Source organism: Scyliorhinus canicula, chromosome 16, assembly GCF_902713615.1.
Source record: "Scyliorhinus canicula chromosome 16, sScyCan1.1, whole genome shotgun sequence".
NCBI lineage: Eukaryota > Metazoa > Chordata > Chondrichthyes > Carcharhiniformes > Scyliorhinidae > Scyliorhinus > Scyliorhinus canicula.
In genome coordinates this window covers 69,136,962-69,155,537 of record NC_052161.1, presented here as the reverse complement: position 1 = coordinate 69,155,537, position 18,576 = coordinate 69,136,962, and the positions used below count along the sequence as shown (strand labels likewise).

General features: G+C 47.5%; 1 protein-coding gene across 4 annotated transcripts in view; it reads right to left on the bottom strand.

Moving 5' to 3' along the window:
- Positions 1–835: 835 nt before the first annotated feature.
- Positions 836–18,576, bottom strand: part of bicc1b (BicC family RNA binding protein 1b) — a 331,511-nt gene continuing 313,770 nt past the window's right edge. For 3 of the 4 annotated variants that reach the window (XM_038822313.1, XM_038822312.1, XM_038822315.1), the window contains 3 exons: positions 15,430–15,590; positions 5,446–5,545; positions 836–1,642 (listed from right to left, as the gene is read on the bottom strand). In XM_038822313.1, the coding sequence (XP_038678241.1) occupies positions 1,512–1,642; positions 5,446–5,545; positions 15,430–15,590 (392 nt within the window). In that variant the 3' untranslated portion in view covers positions 836–1,511. Of the gene's footprint in view, positions 1,643–5,445; positions 5,546–15,429; positions 15,591–18,576 lie in introns of those variants that run through there. The other variant, XM_038822314.1, reaches the window with a different exon arrangement.

Sequence of the window (18,576 nt, the reverse complement as noted above, 5' to 3'; positions counted from 1 at the left end):
CGAAGATAGACATTTTGCCAATATCAACTGGTCACACGTCCATTTCAGCTCTAGCTCAATTTGCACAGGAAAGTTCCTTAAAAACAGACTTTCATCCTTGGGTTTCACATTACCAATGTAGAGGTTCTAGTGCTGGCACACGCGCACAATTGCATGATGCCCTCCAAAAACATTATGCCACTGAAATTGTTCCAGCTTAGACAATGCTGCGGGCCCAGTCATTGGGAACTTGAAGAATTGTGAATGAACAATAAATGAGATGAATCCAATAGGAGAAACGTCCTCGACTGAAAGGTAGTTGAAAATGAGAGAACAACGAGGAAATTGATTTCCAAACTCTGAAGAAAGCGAGTTTGAGCACCCATTGAAAGATTCCTCTCCTTCTCCAGAGTGGGAGCTCGGGGAAGAGAATGAGAACTGAAATGGACTGCACTTAGTGCACCAACAACAGGTGAAACTCACTGTCACAGGGAGTAGTTGAGGTGTAAAGCACAGAGATGCATTTTATGTGGAAGCACACAAGGAAGAAAAATATTGAAGGTTACGCCAATACTGTTAGGGTGACGAGGGGTGGGAAAAGGCTGGTGTGGAGCATTAACAACAGCAAAGACCAGTTGGATCAAATGGCCAGTTTCTGTAGCTTAGATTCTACAAAAGAACAGAGTTCAACAAACATGTAAAAAGTTATGTTTTTACAAGCTTTGTTGGGTTGAAAACCAGCGTATCGAATACTGTGAAGGTGTTTACAATGGCAGTAAAATACAATCAGATTCCATCACTGCATATAGACATTGTTTCAGTATCTACATTTGGTTTTATTGGGGGGGGGGGGGGGGGGGGGGGGGGGGGAAGAGGATAGAGAAAGAGTGAGTTTGTCAGGCGACTGGAGTCCCAAGCCTCACTGTAAAATAATTATGCACCTCTAGGAAGGAAGCTAGCTTCACTCAAGTCCCATGAGATGCCCGCTCCATTTCCTCAACCCTGCTAACAATACATTTGTTGTATATGAAGACCAGAGAAAAGAAAACACATTTCCACAGGTCTAGAAAACCAGGACATGTAAAGTGCAGAGGCAATTACATTTAAGTCATCTACTCAGCAGTACAACACATCTTACCCTCTCATTATAAAAAGGCACCCACAATGCACTTGGGTTAGTGGTTCGGGTTTAATTCTACCATAGAACCTAACATTTCAGTGCATCATTAAGTTTTTGTTTTCTAATAAATAATATTAAGCCAGAAAGTTAGTGTTAACGGTCTTGTTGTTCTCTGGTCTGCATATAGATTAGTATCATATTTGGTGAAACAGCAAAAGGCAACCATGGAATACACATTTTTGGCCCAATTTTGGCACAATTATTTGCACAGTATCAAAGCAGCTTTGATTCTTGTAATCCAAACTCTGAAAAGACCAAAGGCTCTGTGCAGTAAATGCTTTCCACAGGGTTAACGTGGCATGGCAGGTTGTGCCAGCTTGCCTCATTCGAGCCAGCAAGTTCCAGTTCACTGCTACCACCGACCACTGATGCTGGCTATGTCGGAGTGATATTGCCGTGGTAATCGGCCGCTTGCGCCACCTTCTAGAAACGTTGAGCGAATGTGTGGAGGCTGAAAAGGCTTTTGACAGTTTTTGTTCAATTCTGAAAAGGGAGCAAAAAAGGGGAAAACAATGTTCATCGTCTCTTGAGGCCCAAGCATCAGAAGTAAGGCTCTGGTTTAATTATAATAGTTACATGTATAACTTGAATGCTGGGTACCACAATGCTACAATGTGTTACTCTGTTTGCTTTGCTTACTGGTCCTGAATGCAGCAAGACATGGACAATGTTCAGGTTTGGGCAAAGTGGCAATTAACGCTTACACCACAGAAGAGCAAGGCAATAAATAGCTTCTACAAGATAACATGTAATCCCCCCATGACATTCAATGGCATCATTGCCAAATAAATACCATCGGATTTATCACTGACTTGAACTCAATTGTACTAGCTGCATAACTCCTTTGGCTGGTAGAGTAGTTCAGAGGCTGGATATTCTGCATCGATTGGCTCACCTCTAAACCCAAAGTCTCTTGACTGTCTACAAGGCACAAGTCAGCAGTGTGATGGCTTGAATGTGAGGTTGAGGTTACAATCAGATCAGCCATTGTCTTACTGAATGGTGGAGCAGGCTCAAGGGGCCGAATGGCCTACTCCTGCTCCTAGTTTGCATGTTCATATGTTACGAGAAGGGAACGTAATCGTACCGTTGGAGTCAACCCATTCACGAGTGAAGTTAGAAAGTACTTTTTCTACACAGAATATGGTAGAAATCTGAAACTCTTCCCCCCCCCCCCCCTCCCCCCTACAAGTGTGTGGATGCTGGGTGGGTGGGTGGAAGCGAGGGGGGTCTAATAATGACTTTCAAGGCTATTTGTCAATAGATTTTTATTAGGGTTAAGGCTGTTGTCAATAGATTTTTGTTCGGGTCTGGATATCAAGGGAAGGTAATGGACATAAGGTACAGATAGGCCCATTGTCTAATTGAATAGGGAGCAGGCATACCGGGTTGAAAACCCTACTGATCCTAGACAATGGGGGTTATTTTGGTGAAACGGTGGAAAAAAGCAGTAAAAGGGTGCTGTGCTAATATGACATGCCTGTTTGAAAGTTTAGTTTTAGCATGCAATGTTGGGCTTCATTGAGGATCACCATGATATGAAGCTGCCCAGAGTTGCTAAACCAGACATCTGCAGGCCTGCACTCAAATGCTGATTGTATAGGGCTAGATTGTTCAGGACAGGTCTTTGGAAGCACTTCTTCACTCAAAGAATGGTAGAGATTTGGAACTCTCTCCCACAAACAGCAGTTGAAACTAGAACAGTTGTTAAATTTAAAATCTGAGACAGATAGATTTTTGTTAAGTAAAGATCTGCACGTTCTCCCTGTGTCTGCGTGGGTTTCCACAATCCAAAGACGTGCAGGTTAGGTGGATTGGCTATGCTAAATTGCCCTTAGTGTCCAAAGGTTAGGAGGGGTTATTGGGTTACGGGGATAGTGTGGAAGTGAGGCCTTAAGTGGGTCGGTGCAGACCCGATGGGCCGAATGGCCTCCTTCTGCACTGTATGTTCTATATTAAGAGATACGGGCCAATTCCTCTGGGCAGACATTCTTAGCCCAGGCTTCAATCCCTTTACCAAGATGATGTCTTGCACTAAACACAGGTAGACTGGTTTTTCGGCTCAGGTCTCCATCTTGGCCAGCTCGAATGCTCTATGGCGCTGAAAGTATCCAGGGAGAATCACCCCTTATGTGTTTTGATAAGAAGATAACATTACTTAAGCTTGTAATCAGTCAAATAACAGGCGGTGTCAGGGAGAATGCAAGAAAGCTTCTTCACTTCCTCATAATGGTGAAGTCACACATCTCCGTTTTAATTATTACATTTCCATGTTTAATAACTATAACTCTTTTTACTCAAACAGAGTAAATATGACTTGAGCTTCAAGTCACATTTTCTGACATGTCTAATACCTGTAGGTGGTTGTGAAAATGATTTTCAGCCAGTTTATGCGGAACATACGATCACTCTCCTCCGCTTGACCATAAGCAGGGTTTCACAAATTAGATCAGCCAAGCAGAAAATAGTTTTGAAGCAAACCACACAAAGAATGTTACTCAGTATATCTCTCTCAAATACAACTGCAAAAGCAGGTGTGTATTAGGTCATTTTTAATGACTGGGTTTCATGTATCCAGTACAGAGGAGCACAGATTTCCTCAACTAATCATTGGAAAGGCTGAAGGCATCAATTTCAGACCCCACTGAAGACTGCTCCCCAGTCACCAACTTCATTCCTCTCCTCAGCAACTGCCTAAGACTCGGGGAAGCCTTTTGCAGCCTTGGTGTGATATTTGATCCCGAAATTAGCTTCTGATCACATGTACATACCATCGCCATGACCGCCTATTTCCATTTCTGTAATGTCACCCAATTCTACCTCATCTCAGATCATCTGCCGTTGAAAAAAAAATCATTTCATACTCGTTACCTCAAGACTTGACTATTCCAACTCCTGACCAGTCTCCCGTCTTCTACTCTTTGTAAGCTTGAGGTCATCCATTTGCTGCCTGTGCCTTAACTCACAGCAAGTCCAGTGCTCGCTGGCCTAAATTACCTCCTCGTAAATCAACATCTCGGTTTTAAAATACCCATCCTACTTTTAAATCGTTCCATGGCCTCACATACCCTTGCTCTGCAATCTACTTCACCTCCACAATCTAGTGGTTAGCATTGTTGCTTCACAGCGCCAGGGTCCCAGGTTCGATTCCCGCTTGGGTCTCTGTCTATGCGGAGTCTGCATGCGATCCCCATGTCTGTGTGGGTTTCCTCTGGATGCTCCGATTTCCTCCCACGAAGTCCCAAAAGGTGTGCTGTTAGGTAGTTTAGACATTCTGAATTCTCCCTCAGTGTACCCGAACAGGCGCCGGTATGTGGGGACTAGGGGATTTTCACAGTAACTTTGTTGCAGTGTTAATGTAAGCCTATTTGTGACAATAAAGATTATTATCCTCATGCAAGATCCCTGCTCCACCAATATCCTGAGGATTCTGCACTCTTCCAATCCTGATCTTCTCATCATCCCAGTTTTAATTGCCCCACCAATGGTGGCCATGCCTTTAACTGCCTAGGCCCTCAGCTCCAGAATTCCAGCCCTAAACCTCTCCAGCTTGCCACTTTTCCTTCCGCTTTAATTTTAAAAAAGTTTAGAGTACACAATTATTTTTTTCCAATTAAGGGACAATTTAGCATGGCCAATCCACCCACCCTGCACATCTTTGTAGGGTTGTAGGGGTGAGACACACGCAGACACGGGGAGAATGTGCAAACTCCACACGGACAGTGACCAAGGGCCAGGATAGAATCCAGGACCTCGGCGCCATTAAGCAGCAGTGCTAGCCACTGTGCCACCATGTCACCCCTTCCTTCCGCTTTGAGGATGATCCTTTAAAACCAACTCTTTAACCATGTTTTTGGTCATCAGACCCAAAATCTCCCTCCGAGGCCCGGGGTCAAAATCATTTTTCCAACACTCCTCTGAAGCACCTAATGTTTTCCTATCTTAAGGGTGCTATCTAAATAAGAGTTGCTGTATTGTAATTCTAGTAAAGGGGAAAGATTATGCATTAAGTCATTAATTACCAAATCTCTGAGACTGATGTCAAGCAACTGAAATCGAGCTGGACCCTGTATAATTTAGGCAGTGCTGCAGTATTTAAATATCTGGAGCAATCCTTTTCATTCCCCACAACATTTTCCCACTTACGATGAATTCAGACGCTCGCAGAGACGTCGGGACAGAAAACTGGTGTCCCCGATGCTGCTTTCTTTCACCATTTCCTGTTTTCAGTTTGCTACCCTCTAACCAAGACAAACAACTGGCTGAAAATATAAATATGTACTAACCTGAAATTGCAAGCAGCATTTTCCTTCTGGCACCAAATGTGGTAATTCCGAGCTCCTTCAAGTCCTGGTCAGTCAGAGTGAGGAAAGTCTGAAGGTCAATCTATGAAGTCACAAGGAAGAAAGAAATCAATACATCTTCCAGAACGAGAGGTCACAGTTGACAGATATAGGTTGGGAAGCTGTAGATTTAAAACTGAGATAAGGAGGAACCACTTCTCGCAGAGGGTGGTAAATTTGTGGCTGTCGTTGCCCCATAGTGCGGTGGTGCCTGAATCTTTAATGGTTTCAAGTAGATATATTTCTGATTAAAAACAGGTTAAAGGGATGTGGGGAACAGGCAAGGAGGTGGATTTGAGACCAGGAAGAGATCAGCAATGGTCTGATTGAATGGTGGAGCAGGCTAGAAGGGCTGTATTGTATACTTCTGCTCCTAATTTCTATGTTGTTCCTATGTTCATTTAGGATGAGGGAAGTGGATAAAACATACCTCCTCAGCCTTTATTCCTGTCTTCCTCATATTGCTAGTATTAAGGCTCCATTTTGCATTTAATGGTTGCTTATACACATGATAAAATACGGCCCATATTTTCATTTTAGCATGATGTTTCTGGTGTTGTGACAATCTAATTCATGGTCCCTATGTTTTCGAAAATAAATTTTGGTTTTAGGAATTAAAATTTTAACTGCTGAAAATAATGGCATCTGATTGTGAAACCGATGAACAACCCTGAAGTGAATGCAATTTGAACAAGCTTGCAGTTTATTACACTAAAAAATATGTTGACTTAAGAGTCCAACAATTGGTAAGGCAAGATTATAAACAGCTGGAGGTTTGCTCTTGGCTTTGTTATAGTTCTAGTAAATCTGGCAAGTATTATCCTGTCTTTTGTAGAAATATAAGTTACTCCCATGGTTTCCCAGAAACAAGAAAATGTGCGCATTAAAAGGTAGTTAAATTGCATTTCTACCTAGCAACAGGTTGTATAAACCACATTGTCATAGAGATAGTGATTCAGGGTGAAAGCTTGCTTTTTTTGTTTAATTTATCTGAGTGTGTGCTGACAAAATAGTCAGTTCTGTTTGGAAACGGACAGAGGAAGTTTTACCTGTGCTTTGGTGGGGACTATGGGCTGGATTCTTCGCACCCCTGTGCCGATATCAGATCTGGTGCCGGGGCGGAGAATCCAGTTTCATGCATGGAATCAGGACCGGCACCAGTCCCTCAATTCTCCGGCCCCCAAAAGGCGGCATACTCAGGCCATGGCCGCCATGGTCGTGGGGTGGGCCGATCGGAGGGCGGGGGAGTCTCATACGGAACTGGGCCTTTATTGTGCGGGTGGTCCGGGTCGGTCGCGTGGCCGATTGGGAGCACTATTTCAGGGATCCAGGTCCGCGGTCTGTGTCCGCCATGCAGCACGGCGCGGCCGCTGGAGGCTGCCGCTATGCGCATGCGTGGCCTCTGACCCAGAAGTGTGGGGGGGCTGTATCTGCAGCTGGAGCTGCGACCTCCACGACGGCTCCCTGCTCACCCGCTGCAGGGCTGTGAATCCGTGGCCTTTTGATGCCTGAAACGGAGAATCCAGCCCTACATCTCACTCAATTGAAATAGCCAATGCAAGGGGTGATGCTTAGTTCGGCCTGCATTTCAAGCAGAGAAAATACGAATTTCATCGTTCACTGCATGAAAAGAGAGTGGGGCTCACATGGGCTGATGCCCTGGAGAGGGTTAATTCTTCCTCCTCGTGTGCGCGGCTTAGCCTCATCCAATTCAAGGTGCTGCACCGGGCCCACATGACTGGGACAAGGATGAGTAGGTTCTTTGGGGGTGAAGACAGGTGTGTCAGGTGCTCGGGGAGTCCAGCGAACCATGCCCATATGTTCTGGGCATGCCCGGCGCTGGAGGAGTTCTGGAAGGGGGTGGCGAGGACAGTGTCGAGGGTGGTGGGATCCAGGGTCAAGCCAGGATGGGGACTCGCGATTTTTGGGGTTGGGGTGGAGCCGGGAGTGCAGGAGGCGAAAGAGGCCGGTGTGCTGGCCTTTGCATCCCTAGTAGCCCGGCGAAGGATCTTGCTACAATGGAAGGATGCGAGGCCCCCAAGCTTGGAGACCTGGATCAATGACATGGCGGGTTTCATTAAGCTAGAGAAGGTCAAATTCGCCCTGAGAGGGTCGGTACAAGGGTTCTTTAGGCGGTGGCAACCTTTTCTCGACTTTCTGGCTCAGCGATAGGGTACGGGGACAGTAGCAGCAGCAACCTGGGGGGGGGGGGGGAGGGAAAAGGTGGGGGGGGGGGCGGACGATGACTATTTTTGTTTATTTAATTTAAATTTATTTTGAAGTTCTTTTGTTGTTCATTGGGGTTGGGGGGGTGGGGGGATGTGATACATGCGTTGATACGGTCTGGGGGTGGTACGGTTATTATGGGTTATTTTGTTGCATTTCATTTTGTCGTTATGTTTTATATTTTCTGTAAAAAATTCCAATAAAAATTATATTAAAAAAAAGAGTGGGGCTCTCTTTCTGCTTGGATTTCACGAGCAAAAAGTAGATGCCTAGTTTGAAGCTAGATAATGAAATCTACTGTGACCCTCACAGAACGTTGTGGCAGAAAGCACACAACATAGTTATATTGAGAAGCTTTGAGAAGAGAGGTGGATATCTACTGACAACCTGAACAAAGAACTGAGGCATTCATAGTTGTGAGATCAGTAAAGGAAAATATGGAGGGTAAATACCCAGAGTTAATTGAAGGAAATCTATAACATCTTACCTCGGAGAACTAGTTGGAAGAGTAAGGAGAAATAAAGTAAATTCTAGAAGGTTGTGGCATATCTTTAGGATTGGTCCCAGGAAAACTGAAGAACAGGTCCGAGTTTAGAGCATTAGTCTTTATAAACCATAGTGTTAAGTTAATAGTAATAATAATAATAACCTTTTATGTCACAAGTTTTTGGGCAGCGCGGTAGCATTGTGGATGCCATAATTGCTTCACAGCTCCAGGGTCCCAGGTTCGATTCCGGCTTGGGTCACTGTCTTTGCGGAGTCTGCACATCCTCCCCGTGTGTGCGTGAGTTTCCTCCGGGTGCTCCGGTTTCCTCCCACAGTCTAAAGATGTGCAGGCTAGGTAGATTGGCCATGATAAATTGCCCGTAGTGTCCAAAATGCCCTTAGTGTTGGGTGGGGTTATTGGGTTATGGGGATAGGGTGGATGTGTTGACCTTGGGTAGGGTGCTCTTTCCAAGAGCCGGTTCAGTCTCGATGGGCCGAATGGCCTCCTTCTGCACTGTAAATTCTATGATAAAATCTACTATAAGTATGAAGTTACTGTGAAAAGCTCGTAGTCGGCACATTCTGGCGTCTGTTCGGGTAAGCTGGTGCAGAAATTGAACCTGTGCTGCTGGCCTTGTTCTGCATCACAAACCAGCTGTCTAGCCCACTGAGCTAAACCATCATTTGTCCAATTATGTTTTTATTTAAAAAGTTGTAACGTATTGTTGGGTGCTCAGATTAAACATTATAATGGTTCCCGACAGGATCGTTACACAGTTAAAGTGTGGAGCAGTCCCCCACACAAGTCAGGAACAGTCAACCCCAATTCTAGCTGGGAGATAATCAAGTTAAAAATTATATGGACTTCCAGTGGCTGTGATGGATCAGTAAGCCACACATTTGGGAGCTCCCGTTTTAAAGAGATTTTTCGGCTCTTTTGAGAGCCCAAAACGGAAATTTTTCGACGTCTCCCGGTGGGGGAAGGTGTGCTGAACGACTTTCCCTGCAGTCCATGACTCGAACTCGGAGTGGAAAGGGGGAAAAAACAGAAGCAGCTCCTCAGAAAAAACGGGGGAAGGGATCCAAGATGGCCGCCGACAGAGCTCCAGAGGAATGGACTCTGGGCCCAGGAACAACAAACTGATCTCCTGCGCTGCTTTAAAGAATTCAAGGATGAAGTACTGAGCTCTCTGCAGGAAACGAACAGAAGGCTGTCAGAGATTCAGTCCACCCAGGGTGCTGCCATCAAGAAGTTGCAGACGCAGGCCATTGAACGAGAGGAGGAGGCCGTGGTCCTCGTGAGTAAGGTGGAGGGGCACGAAGCACTCCACAAGAAGTGGCAGGAACGCTTTGAGGAGCTGGATCACCGCATGAGGCGGATAAACCTGCGGATCTTGGGCCTTGAAGAGGGGCTGGAGGGATCGGACCTGACAGCCTATGTGGCTGTAATGCTGAATTCGCTAGTGGGGGCCGGATCTCTCCATCTGCCCTTGGAGCTGGAGGGAGCGCACAGGGTGCTGGCCAGGAGGCCCAAGGAAGATGAACCCCCGCGTGCGGTGCTGGTGAGGTTCCACCGGTTCAGTGATCGGGAGTGCGTGCTCCGCTGGGCCAAGAAGGTGAAGAGCAGCAATTGGGAGAATGGAGTAGTGCGGATCTACCAGGACTGGAGTGCGGAGGTGGCTAAGCGGCGGTCCGGATTTAATCGGACGAATGAGGTGCTTTATAGAAAAAAGATAAAGTTCGGAATGTTGCCGCCCGCGCGCCTGTGGGTAACTTATTTGGACCGGCACCATTATTTCGATTCCCCGGAGGCGGCGTGGGCCTTCGTGCGGACGGAGAAACTGGACTTGAACTAGGGGTTGGGGGTTGCGAGGTCGGCTGTAAGATATTAGTGCTGGATTCTGCTGTTGCTGTGTTCTCTTTTTCTTCTGTTGTTTTCTTCTTGTTTTAGTACTTTTGCAATTTTGATATGGTTATTTACGGAGGGGTTGTTCTGCTATGTTTTTGTTTTTGTGCTGTGGGACATTGTCTGGGCTGTGTATCTTGAGGGGAGGGTCGGGGGGGTATGTTGTATTCTATGCCGGAGTGGGGGTATGGAGTGGGGCTGATAGGGTGTGGTGGGGCAGTGCAAAAGCGCGGGCTTTCCTCTGGTTTCCCGTGCTCCGGGGCTGGGGGGTGGAGATGGTGACGGGGGAGGCGGGGCCTTAACTGGTTCTTCCCCGCGCTGGAGCGGTGCCAGGAGGAGGGATAGATTGGGGGATGATCCCACTTCGGGAGGGGTCGGGCTATTGGCGGGAGTTTCCAAAGTCAGCAGAAGTTAGCTGACCCACGGAAGTACAATGGAGGATGGTTCGTGGCTGGGAGGGTTCCTAGCCTGGGGGGGAAGGGAGGGGGGGGGAAAGGGGAATACCGGGTTGCTGCTGGTAGGGTCAAGAAGGAGCTGGTGGGGGCTGGGGGGACAGAGGTGAGGGGTTGTCGCTATGGGGACGAGGTCGAGCAGGGGGTGCTGGCCTGGGGCGGGCAGTCAACGGGCTATGGCTAGCCGACGGGGGAGGGGGGCGGGACGCCCTCTGATCCGGTTGGTCACCTGGAATGTGAGAGGGTTGAATGGGCCGGTGAAGCGGTCGAGGGTACTGGCTCACCTGAAGGGGCTAAAGGCGGATGTGGCAATGCTTCAGGAGACCCACCTGAGGGTGGCGGACCAGGTCCGCCTGAGGAAGGGATGGGTGGGGCAGGTTTTCCACTCGGGGTTGGATGTGAGGAACCGGGGAGTGGCGATTCTGGTGGGGAAAAATGTGTTGTTTGAGGCATCGGAGGTGGTGGCGGATAAGGGGGGTAGGTATGTGATGGTTAGGGGCAGGCTACAAGGAGAGAAGGTGGTACTGGCTAGTGTGTATGCCCCAAATTGGGACGATGCGGGCTTTATGAGGCGTATGTTGGGACGGATCCCGGATCTGGAGGCGGGAGGTCTGATCATAGGGGGGGACTTTAATACGGTGTTGGATCCTTCACTGGATCGGTCCAGCTCTAGGACGGGTAGGAGGCCGGCGGCAGCCAAGGTACTGAGAGGGTTTATGGACCAGATGGGTGGGGTGGATCCATGGAGGTTTGTAAGGCCGAGGGCACGCGAGTACTCTTTCTTCTCCCACGTACATAGGGTCTACTCTCGGATAGATTTCTTCGTGGTGAGTAGGGGACTGATTCCGAGAGTGGAGGAGGCCGAGTATTCGGCCATTGCAATCTCCGACCACGCTCCGCATTGGATAGAGTTGGAGATGGGAGAGGTGCGAGACCAACGTCCGTTGTGGCGGTTGGATGTGGGGTTGTTGGCGGAGGAGGAGGTGTGTAGGAGTGTCCGGGCAAGTATTGAGGGGTACCTTGAGGTGAATGATACGGGGGAGGTTCAGGTGGGGATGGTTTGGGAAGCCCTGAAGGCAGTAATTCGTGGGGAGCTGATATCCATCCGGGCACACAGGGAGAGGAGCGAAAGGAGTGAGAGGGATAGACTGGTGGGAAAGATGCTGGAGGTGGACAGGAGGTATGCAGAGGCACCAGAGGAGGGACTGTTGGGGGAGAGGCGCAGTCTGCAGGCTAAATTTGATTTGCTGACCACTAGAAAGGCGGAGGCACAGTGGAGGAAGGCACAAGGGGCAGTGTACGAACATGGTGAAAAGGCGAGTAGGATGCTGGCTCATCAGCTGCGTAAGCGGGATGCGGCTAAGGAGATTGCTGGAGTGAGAGATAAGAGTGGGAATGTGGTGCGGAAGGGGGTAGAGGTGAATGAGGTCTTCAAGGATTTTTACGGGGAACTGTACCGGTCGGAGCCAACGGGGGAGAGGAGGGGAATGGAGAGGTTCCTTGACGGGCTTTCTTTCCCGAAGGTGCAGGAGGAGAAGGTGGAGGGGTTGGGTGCGCCGATTGAGCTGGAGGAGCTAGTTAAGGGGATCGGGCAGATGCAGTCAGGGAAGGCACCGGGGCCGGATGGGTTCCCGGTGGAATTTTATAAAAAGTTTGTGGATCTAGTGGGCCCCTTGCTGGTGAGAACACTCAATGAAGCGTGGGAGGGGGGGACTTTGCCCCCGACGATGTCACGGGCGCTGATCTCGTTAATTTTAAAGAAGGACAAGGACCCCCAGCAGTGTGGTTCATACAGACCCATATCTCTCCTCAACGTGGATGCTAAGGTGCTGGCAAAAATCCTGGCTACCAGGATAGAGGACTGTGTGCCAGGGGTTGTGCACGAGGACCAGACAGGTTTTGTGAAGGGAAGGCAGCTGAACACGAATGTGCGGAGATTGCTGAATGTCATTATGATGCCGGTGATTGAGGGGGAGGCAGAGATAGTGGTGGCACTGGATGCGGAGAAGGCCTTCGATAGAGTGGAGTGGGGGTACCTATGGGAGGTGTTGGGGAGGTTTGGATTTGGTGAAGGGTTCATTAGATGGGTAAGGCTGTTATATGAGGCCCCGATGGCGTGCGTGGCTACGAATAGGAGGAGGTCGGAGTACTTCCGGCTTTACCGAGGGACCAGGCAGGGTTGCCCCTTGTCCCCCTTGTTGTTTGCACTGGCAATCGAGCCGCTGGCGATGGCATTGAGAGATTCAGAGAGGTGGAGAGGCTTGGTGCGAGGTGGAGAGGAACATAGGGTGTCGTTGTATGCCGACGACCTGTTACTGTATGTGGCGGACCCGGTGGGAGGGATGCCGGGAGTGATGGAGTTACTAGCCGAGTTTGGGACCTTCTCAGGTTATAAATTAAACTTAGGCAAGAGCGAGGTGTTTGTGGTGCACCCTGGAGACCAGGAGGAAGGAATTGGTAGGCTCCCGCTTAGGCGGGCAGGGGAGAGCTTTAGGTACCTGGGGGTGCAAGTGGCCAGGGACTGGGGGACTCTCCACAAGCATAACTTTACCAGGCTGGTAGATCAGATGGAGGAGAAGTTCAGGAGGTGGGACATGCTGCCATTGTCGTTGGCGGGGAGGGTGCAGTCCGTCAAAATGACAGTGCTTCCGAGGTTCTTGTTCCTTTTTCAGTGCCTGCCCATATTTATCCCCAGGACCTTCTTTAGGAGAGTGACTAGCAGTATTCTGAGTTTTGTGTGGGCACATGGGACTCCGAGAGTGAGGAGGGTGTTCCTGGAGCGAGGAAGGGATGGAGGTGGGCTGGCACTGCCCAACCTTCTGGGGTACTATTGGGCAGCCAATGTGTCAATGGGTGATGGAGGGGGGAGGGGCGGTGTGGAAAAGAATGGAGATGGCGTCATGTAGAGGTACGAGCCTGGGTGCCATGGTAACGGCACCGTTGCCGCTCTCCCCTAAGAGGTTTACCACGAGCCCGGTGGTGGCGGCGACCCTAAGAATCTGGGAACAATGGAGACGGCATCGGGGGGAAACAGGGGGCTCGATGGAGGCTCCACTGGGTGGCAACCATCGGTTCATCCCGGGGAACACGGATGGGGGATTCAGGGGGTGGCAAAGGGCGGGCATCAGCAAATTGAGGGACCTGTTTATTGGCGGGAGGTTTGCGGGCCTGGGGGAACTGGAAGATAAATTTGGCCTTCCCCAGGGGAACATGTTCAGATACCTGCAGGTAAAGGCGTTTGCTAGGCGACAGGTAGAGGGATTCCCTTTGCTGCCCTCGCAGGGGGCGATGGACAGAGTGCTTTCGGGGGTGTGGGTAGGAGAGGGGAAGGTGTCTGACATCTATAAGGTAATGCAGGAGGTGGAGGAGTCGTCAGTGGAGGAGCTGAAGGCTAAATGGGAGGAGGAACTCGGGGAGCAGATAGAGGACGGGACTTGGGCGGATGCCTTGGAGAGAGTCAACTCTTTCTCCTCATGTGCGAGGCTTAGTCTCATCCAATTTAAGGTGCTGCACCGGGCCCACATGTCCGGGACTAGGATGAGTAGGTTCTTCGGGGGTGAGGACAGGTGCACCAGATGTTCGGGGAGTCCTGCGAACCACGCCCATATGTTCTGGGCATGCCCAGCACTGGAAGAATTCTGGAAGGGGGTGGCGGGGACGGTGTCGAGGGTGGTTGGATCCAGGGTCAAACCAGGGTGGGGACTCGCGATTTTTGGAGTTGCGGTAGAGCCCGGAGTGCAGGAGGCGAAAGAGGCCGGTGTCCTGGCCTTTGCGTCCCTAGTAGCCCGTCGAAGGATTCTGTTACAATGGAAGGATGCAAGGCCCCCAAGTGTGGAGACCTGGATCAGTGACATGGCGGGATTTATAAAATTGGAAAAGGTCAAATTTGCCCTGAGAGGATCAATACAAGGGTTCTATAAACAATGGCAGCCTTTTTTGGACTTCCTGGCTCAGAGATAGGTAACTGGGTCAATAGCAGCAGCAACCCGGGGGGGGGGGGGGGGGGGGGGGGTGCTTTATTGTAGTGTTTATTCTGTAACTTTATAGTGTGTTAATATGCGTTGTTGTTAAAATGCTGGGTTGTTCATGGGGATGGGGCGAATGTATATGATTGTTAATATTATTGTTATTTTCGGTATTTTACTAAGGTATAAAATGTTGTATAAAATCAAAATTTCTCAATAAAAATTATTTTTAAAAAAAAGTTAAAAATTATATATTTCCATCTCTGTATCCAACATGCATTGCTGTAACCTTTGTGGTTTGGTGCAGTTAAGTACACTCTCAGATAAAACACAACTGCATGTGGAAATGAGTTGTAAGAGACAAAGTGATTTAAGGGATTTGTTTATTACTCTTTTCACCTATGAGCCTTTGGATCAAGTCCAACTTATGTTGACAAGATACAACACTGGTATCTTCCATGAATTGAACTTGTTTCTCCTTAATCCAGCTTCCTCTGTGCCTGACCCCACTGTGGAAAGCTATCCAACAATTTAACACCAATCAAGTTAAACTGAGAATCTCAATGAGTGCTCGAAGATTAGAATGTGGTAGAGTAGACTGCATTGGTTCAGCAGTGACGTGGTTTTTTGGTTTAGTTAAGGCACAGTAATGAGTCAGAGGACAGCTTTACTCAACATTCAGCTGGGGCTATGCATGCGCTGGGAAAAGTAAGATATTGGACCACTGAGAAAATGTCTCAGTTCGAGATTAGGTTCCTTACAAAACACACCACACAAACAAATTTCCTTTTATTTCAAAGCACGCAATAAGAAAAAAAAGAAGAAAAAAGTGTTTTCAAGTATCCCTGGGTTGTGATATTATTGACATTCAATGAGATGTGGTCAGACTAACCTCTTGCTGCTGGAAGATATCCGTGTATTTGCCTAAACCGAGTTTGCTGAAAAGTTCGGGCAATTCCGAGCCTTTGAAGGAATTATTCAGGGTGCAGCCATTACTGCCCATCAGAGAGGAAATGCAGTCCATGTAATTACTGCTGGTTAAATAGTGCTCAGCTGCAGAGACAAAAAGATTAAACATTACATCCGAAATCTGATACGGAAGAATCTTAAACTCGAGGAATGCAAAATTGGTCTACCTCAGTCTCGTGGGAATGACTAGCGAGTTGGAAGTTCTCTTTAGGAATATGGTAGTGGCTAAGCAATAAAAGATCAAGTCCTATCTAATTTGTTCATACTATGCTGTCCATCGCACGTTTCACGATACATGTGGATGAATCATAGCAAATAATATATCAACTTTTTCTCTTCTTTCCTAGGACATGAATGTCACTGGCTGAGCCAACATTTGTTTTCCATCCTTCGTTGCCTTTGAACAGAGTGGCTTGCTGGGTCATTTCAGAGGATAGTTAAGAGTCAGACGCATTGCTGTGGGTCTGCAGTCACATGTAGGCCAGACCAGATAGGGACTGCACATTTTCTTCCCTATAAAAGGACATTAAAGGAGGTTCTGGAGGTATTAAAGCACACCAAGATAGATAAATCTGATTAAATGTATCCCAAGACATTGTGGGAGGAAATTGCCAGGCCCCTAGCTGAGATATTTGATTGCCATAGCAGATGTCTGAAGGTTGAAGGGTTGAAAGTGTTGTGCCCTTGTTTACAAAGGGCTGTAGGGATAAGCCTGGGAACTACAGACCGGTTAGCCGTACTTCTGTACTGGGCAAGTTGTTAGAAAGTATTCTGAAGGACAGGATCTACAGGCATTTAGACAGGCAAGGGCTAATTAGGGAAAGTCAGCATGGCTTTGGGAGGGGAACGTCATGTCTCACGAACCTGACTGATAACCAAGAAGGTAGATGAAGGCCGTGCTGTCGACGTTGTCTACATGGGGTTCAGCAAGGCCTTTGACAAGGCACCCCATGGTAGGTTGTTGCAAAAAGTTAAATCTCATGGGATCCAACTGCAGCACTGAGGACCCGGGTTCGAATCCCGGCCTTGGGTCACTGTCCGAGTGGAGTTTGCACATTCTCCCCATGGCTGTTTAACCCCCACAACCCAAAGATGTGCAGGTTAGGGGGATTGGCCACACTAAATTGCCCCTTAATTGGATAAAAAATAATTGGGTATTCTAAATTTATTTTTAAAATCTCATGGAATCCAGGGTGAGGTAGCAAAATTAATTTTAAAAAATAGAAAAATAAATTTAAAAATCGCTTATTGTCACGAGGAGGCTTCAAAAATGAAGTTACTGTTAAAAGCCCCTAGTCGCCACATTCCGGCGCCTGTTCGGGGAGGCTGTTACGGGAATCGAACCGTGCTGCTGGCCTGCTTGGTCTGCTTTCAAAGCCAGCGATTTAGCCTTGTGCAGAGTTACAGAACAAAGTTACAGAACAAAGCGATCTAAGGGTACAGGTTCATAGCTCCTTGAAGGTGGAGTCACAGCTGGACAGGGTTTTGAAGAAAGCATTCAGCAAGCTAGGTTTTATCGGTCAGAATATTGAAACACGAGTTGGGACGTCTTGTTGAAGTTGTACAAGACATTGGTAAGACCACATATGGAATACTGTGTTCAGTTCTGGTCACACTATTATAGGAAGGATATTGTTAAACTAGAAAGAGTGCAGAAGAGATTTACGAGGATGTTACCAGGACTTGATGGTCTGAGTTATAAGGAGAGGCTGGACTTTTTTCCCCGGAGCGTAGGAGGCTTCGGGGTGATCTTATAGATGTCTATAAAATAATGAGGAGCATAGATATGGTAAATAGTCAACATCTTTTTCCAAAGGTAGAGGAGTCTGGAACTAAGAGGGCAGAGGTTTTAGGTGAGAGGAGAGAGATACAAAATAGATCAGAGGGGACATTTTTTCACACAGAGGGTGGTGAGCATCTGGAACAAGCTGCCAGAGGCAGTGGTAGAGACGGGCACAATTTTTCCCTTTAAAAAACAGTTAGACAGTTACATGGGCAAGATGGGTATTGAGGGATATGGGCCACATGCAGGCAAGTAGGACTAGCTTAGTGATGGAAACTAGGTGGCATGGACAAGCTGGGTAAACATCTATGACTCTATTAGTGAACCAGATGGGTTTTAATGACAGTTGATGATTGTCAGACTAGCTTTCAATTCCAGATTTATTTATCAAATGAACTTAAATTCCACCAGCTGCCAGCAGTTATCATGGGGGATTTTAATCTACATGTCGATTGGTTTAACCAGGTCGGTCAAGGCAGCCTTGAGGAGGAGTTTATAGAATGTATCCGCGATAGTTTCCTAGAACAGTATGTAATGGAACCTACGAGGGAACAAGTGGTCCTAGATCTTGTCCTGTGTAGTGAGACAAGATTGATTCATGATTTCATAGTTAGGGATCCTCTTGGAAGGAGCGATCACAATATGTTGGAATTTAAAATACAGATGGAGGGTGAGAAGGTAAAATCAAATACTAGTGTTTTGTGCTTAAACAAAGGAGATTACAATGGGATGAGAGAAGAACTAGCTAAGGTAGACTGGGAGCAAAGACTTTATGGTGGAACAGTTGAGGAACAGTGGAGAACCTTCCAAGCGATTTTTCACAGTGCTCAGCAAAGGTTTATACCAACAAAAGGAAGGACGGTAGAAAGAGGGAAAATCGACTGTGGATATCTAAGGAAATAAGGGAGAGTATCAAATTGAAGGAAAAAGCATACAAAGTGGCAAATATTGGTGGGAGACTAGAGGACTGGGAAATCTTTAGGGGGCAACAGAAAACTACTAAAAAAGCTATAAAGAAGAGTAAGATAGAGTATGAGAGTAAACTTGCTCAGAATATAAAAACAGACAGTAAAAGTTTCTACAAATGTATAAAACAAAAAAGAGTGGCTAAGGTAAATATTGGTCCTTTAGAGGATGAGAAGGGAGTTTTACTAATGGGAGATGAGGAAATGGCTGAGGAACTGAACAGGTTTTTTGGGTTGGTCTTCACAGTGGAAGACACAAATAACATGCCAGTGACTGATAGAAATGAGGCTATGACAGGTGAGGACCTTCAGAGGATTGTTA